This window comes from Oncorhynchus keta, chromosome 1, assembly GCF_023373465.1.
Source record: "Oncorhynchus keta strain PuntledgeMale-10-30-2019 chromosome 1, Oket_V2, whole genome shotgun sequence".
Taxonomy (NCBI): Eukaryota; Metazoa; Chordata; class Actinopteri; order Salmoniformes; family Salmonidae; genus Oncorhynchus; species Oncorhynchus keta.
The window spans coordinates 53,236,341-53,241,681 of record NC_068421.1 but is presented as its reverse complement, the minus strand read 5'-3'; the positions used below and the strand labels follow the sequence as shown (position 1 = coordinate 53,241,681).

General features: G+C 44.6%; 1 protein-coding gene across 1 annotated transcript; it reads left to right on the top strand.

Annotated features, from left to right (window-relative positions):
* Positions 1-726: 726 nt before the first annotated feature.
* On the top strand, positions 727-2,430 carry LOC118381471 (zinc finger protein 567-like). The gene is made up of 2 exons (XM_052527580.1): positions 727-1,560; positions 1,833-2,430. The coding sequence occupies exons 1-2, from the start codon at positions 732-734 to the stop codon at positions 2,291-2,293; spliced, it is 1,290 nt and encodes a 429-aa protein (XP_052383540.1). The 5' UTR covers positions 727-731; the 3' UTR covers positions 2,294-2,430.
* The last annotated feature ends 2,911 nt before the right edge of the window (positions 2,431-5,341 follow it).

Sequence of the window (5,341 nt, the reverse complement as noted above, 5' to 3'; positions counted from 1 at the left end):
GCCTGGAGGTACTGAGGTGCCGTTCCCCTCACAGCTCCGTAGGCAAGCACCATGGTCTTGTAGCGGATGCGAGCTTCAACTGGAAGCCAGTGGAGAGAGCGGAGGAGCGGGGTGACGTGAGAGAACTTGGGAAGGTTGAACACCAGACGGGCTGCGTCGTTCTGGATGAGTTGTAGGGGTTTAATGGCACAGGCAGGGAGCCCAGCCAACAGCGAGTTGCAGTAATCCAGACAGGAGATGACAAGTGCCTGGATTAGGACCTGTGCCGCTTCCTGTGTGAGGCAGGGTCGTACTCTGCGGATGTTGTAGAGCATGAACGTACAGGAACGGGCCACCGCCTTGATGTTAGTTGAGAACGACAGGGTGTTGTCCAGGATCACGCCAAGGTTCTTAGCGCTCTGGGAGGAGGACACAATGGAGTTGTCAACCGTGATGGCGAGATCATGGAACGGGCAGTCCTTCCCGGGAGGAAGAGCAGCTCCGTCTTGCCGAGGTTCAGCTTGAGGTGGTGATCCGTCATCCACAGAACCTGAGAACCTGAGTCTGACTCAGTCTCACTAACTATATATGTCCTGTCTTCACTCTGCAGCCGGGGAGAGACCCTCTACATCAGGAGAACCTGAGTCTGACTCAGTCTCACTAACTATATATGTCCTGTCTTCACTCTGCAGCCGGGGAGAGACCCTCTACATCAGGAGAACCTGAGTCTGACTCAGTCTCACTAACTATATATGTCCTGTCTTCACTCTGCAGCCGGGGAGAGACCCTCTACATCAGGAGAACCTGAACAACACCAGATGAAACGCAGAACGAGGCAGAAAAAGACCCACCGATGCCCAGATTGTGGGAAATGCTGCCAGACGTTATCGGCGCTACAAATACACATGAGAACCCACACAGGAGAGAAGCCTTATACCTGCTCTGAGTGTGGGAAGGGCTTCACTCATCAATGTAGTTTGAGATGCCACCACCAGAAGAAACATTCTGAACAGATTAAAACTGACCCGGATGACAAGATTGGCTGCTGTTGTGGACAAGAGTTCTCCTCAAAGAATGTTCTGGAGGTTCACTTGAAGACAAACACTGGAGACAAGCCTTACACCTGCTGTGTGTGTAAGAAGACCTTTACTCATAAAGCATTACTGAAAGTACACCAGCGATCCCACACAGGAGAGAAGCCTTTCTCTTGCTCTCTGTGCGAGAAGAGTTTTACTCAAAAAGGAAATTTGACAACACACGAGAAGTCGCACGCCGGAGAGAAACACCCTTGCTCAGTCTGTGGAAAGAGTTTCACTCAGAAAGGCTATCTGAAGATTCATCAGCGGCTTCACTGTTCCGAAGGGGAGTTGAGTTCCTCTGTATCAAGAGCACTTGAACACCGACAGAGGAGAGCTAAGGCGACTCACAGATGCCCAGACTGTGGGAAGGAGTTCCCTCAAACGTATTACCTGGACAGACACATGAGAACACACACAGGAGAGAGGCCTTACCAGTGCTCTGTGTGTGGGATGAGGTTCACGCAGAAAGGAAATTTAAAAACGCATCAGAAAGTGCACACAGGTGAGAAAACGTTATGCTGTCATTGATTTATTATTATTATTATTATTATTATTGATTAATCATGATTGATGACGACGGCCTACACTCCTAACAGCTTCACATTTAGCACGTTGCATGTAAACTTCAATGGAGGAGGTAGGACCCTGGTTTGCAAGCTACAAATAGTGTTTTAGGGCTACAGAGTGAACAGAATATGAAATGGCATTAAATGACATTAAAACAAGTAGGGAAAAAGGGCATCTGAAACAGCTCACACTGTTTCTTTCCCACAGGAGATTATCCCTCCAGCTCCTGGTCCACTGGTGAGGGGAGTCCCTGTACATCGGGAGAAGCTGAACAACACCAGGAGAACCACGCCGACGTCACATCTCACGGCTGCCTCGTGTGCGGCGAGGAACACTCTAACCTCCCGGAACTACACAAACACATGAGATCTCACTCGGGAGAAAAGCGCCTCGTCTGCCCTGTGTGTGGCAAGACTTACCCCAGAGAATTTGACCTCAAAGTCCACCTCAGAACACACACAGGAGAGAAACCCCACGAGTGCATCGAATGCGGCAAGAGCTTTGTTCGTAAACAAGGGCTCCGGCAGCACCAGCGGACACATGACGCCAAGCCCATCGGACCGACCCGCCAGTTAGGCAGGCCAAAGCACTTAACCAGGGCTCAAATGTCCAAGAAAGTGCCGAAAATGGAGAGTGATACAGAGATGCAGGACTGCCAAGTACTATGACAATTAACCGCGACTTTCTCTTTAGTAGGTAGGAGTTCTTCTTCTCGCTGAAGCTGTGTCTGTGTTGTCGCCATCTCTGATCAGTTAGATAATCATGCTAACTCTCACTCATCTCATCAATCAACATATTATGATCAACACAAATGTGGGGGAAAAGTGTCCCTTTTTTTTTTGGGGGGGGTCAATTTTTCATCAATGCTGTGATGGTGCTAAGAAATCAACCGTGACTTGTTGCCCACTTGTAAAATGTTCCTCACTGAGAATAACCATGTCATGATTAATAAAGTAGCATTCTGGTTATGATTCCTGTTGTCTTTCAGATGGTGGTAGTAATGTCCAGGCAGGAGAGGACCTGAAGGACACAAGGAAGTAGTAATGTAGCTAGCTAAGCTAACGTTGGATAAGCGGTTGTTTACGTTCTCACTTCACTGACTAACGTTAGCTTGCAACTAGCTAGCGTAACCTTTCTTTGAGCTGAACGCAACAAGGAAAGAACAACATGTTTGTTCTTCGTAGCAACGGTGGATTAACGCTGGCACAGCGTCCTTCTCGAGATCCTTTCGAGTTCATTCACAATGCATGAGGTTAGCTAACGTCAGCTAGGTAGCTAACTAGTTGGAGCCATAGATATCCTATTAAATTACAAGAGGGGCTACGCCATAAACCCTCAAAGTTCCACAGTGGAGCCAAAAATGGCAGCCATCTTGGTCAGGGAGAAATACAAAACCAGTCTAATGGGTGTGAATGGCAGTAGGTGATGCATTTCCTGCTTTTACTGATGCAGGAACATAAAAGGCATGTGATGTATCAGACATTGTGTCATAAATTACATTCAACCTAAAAATATTGGTTATATAATTGTAAATACCTGTTATACAGGTTTTATACAAATGTTATGTATAAATTGTCTCTAAAATATATGCAAACGGACCATAAATGTCTCCATTTTTTTTTATTGGAAAGCTGTGACTGCAATTATATCATACAATATTAGTACTTGTTGCATTTACAAGTTATCTAGTTAATTTAAACAATTGATGTAATCATTCCTGTAAAACTGCCTGGCTAGCAAGCTAACACACATACAATGCAGATAAGTTCTTCACATTAGGTGAAATTCTGCATGTTATTCTGGGTGAAACTCACAGAGATCCTATTCAATTAGTTTAGGTGAGATTCTGCATGTTATTCTGGGTGAAACTCACAGAGATCCTATTCAATTAGTTTAGGTGAGATTCTGCATGTTATTCTGGGTGAAACTCACAGAGATCCTATTCAATTAGATTAGGTGAGATTCTGCATGTTATTCTGGGTGAAACTCACAGAGATCCTATTCAATTAGTTTAGGTGAGATTCTACATGTTATTCTAGGTGAAACTCACAGAGATCCTATTCAATTAGTTTAGGTGAGATTCTGCATGTTATTCTGGGTGAAACTCACAGAGATCCTATTCAATTAGATTAGGTGAGATTCTACATGTTATTATACAACACAGAGTTACACATGGAATGAACAAAACATAGTCAATAATACAGTAGAACTAAATAAAACAAAAAGTCTATATAAAGTGAGTGCAAATGAGGTAAGATAAGGGAGTTAAGGAAATAAATAGGCCATGGTGGCAAAGTAATTACAATATAGCAATTAAACATTGGAATGGTAGATGTGCAGACGATGAATGTGCAAGTAGAGATACTGGGGTGCAAAGGAGCAAGATAAATTAATGAATACTGTATGGGGACGAGGTAGGTAGATAGATGGGCTGTTTACAGATGGGCTATGTACAGGTGCAGTGATCTGTGAGCTGCCCTGACAGCTGGTGCTTAAAGCTAGTGAGGGAGATATGAGTCTCCAGCTTCAGAGATTTTTGCAGTTCGTTCCAGTCATTGGCAGCAGATAACTGGAAGGAAAGACGACCAAAGGAGGAATTGGCTTTGGGGGTGACCATTGAGTGCCAAGTGTCACATTTGGAGGAAATCTGGCACCATTCCCAATGTGAAGCATGGTGGTGGCAGCATCATGCTGTGGGGATGTTTTTCAGAGGAAGGGACTGGTAGACATTACATGATCAAGGGAAAGATGAATGGAGCAAAGTACAGAGAGATCCTTGATGAAAACCTGCTCCAGTGCACTCAGGACATCAGACTGGACAATGACCCTAAGCACACAGCCAAGACAATACAGGAGTCTCTGAATGTCCTTGAGTGGCCCAGCCAGAGCCCGGACATGAACACTATTGAACATCTCTGAAGAGACTTCAAAATAGCTGTGCAGTGACACTCCCCATTCAAATCAAATCAAATTTATTTGTCACATACAGTTAGCAGATGTTAATGTGAGTGTAGCAAAATGCTTGTGCTTCTAGTTCCGACAATGCAGTAATAACCAACAAGTAATCAAACTAACAATTCCAAAACTACTACCTTATACACACAAGTGTAAAGGGATAAAGAATATGTACATAAAGATATATGAATGAGTGATGGTACAGAGCGGCATAAGCAAGATGCAGTAGATGGTATCGAGTACAGTATATACATATGAGATGAGTATGTAAACAAAGTGGCATAGTTTAAAGTGGCTAGTGATACATGTATTACATAAAGATGCAGTAGATGATATGGAGTACAGTATATACGTATACATATGAGATTAATCATGTAGGGTATGTAAACATTATATTAAGTAGCATTGTTTAAAGTGGCTAGTGATATATTTGACATCAATTCCCATTATTAAAGTGGCTGGAGTTGAGTCAGTGTGTTGGCAGCAGCCACTCAATGTTAGTGGTGGCTGTTTAACAGTCTGATGGCCTTGAGATAGAAGCTGTTTTTCAGTCTCTCGGTCCCAGCTTTGATGCACCTGTACTGACCTCGCCTTCTGGTTGATAGCGGGGTGAACAGGCAGTGGCTTGGGTGGTTGTTGTCCTTGATGATCTTTATGGCCTTCCTGTGACATCGGGTGGTGTAGGTGTCCTGGAGGGCAGGGAGTTTGCCCCCGGTGATGCGTTGTGCAGACCTCACTACCCTCTGGAGAGCCTTACGGTT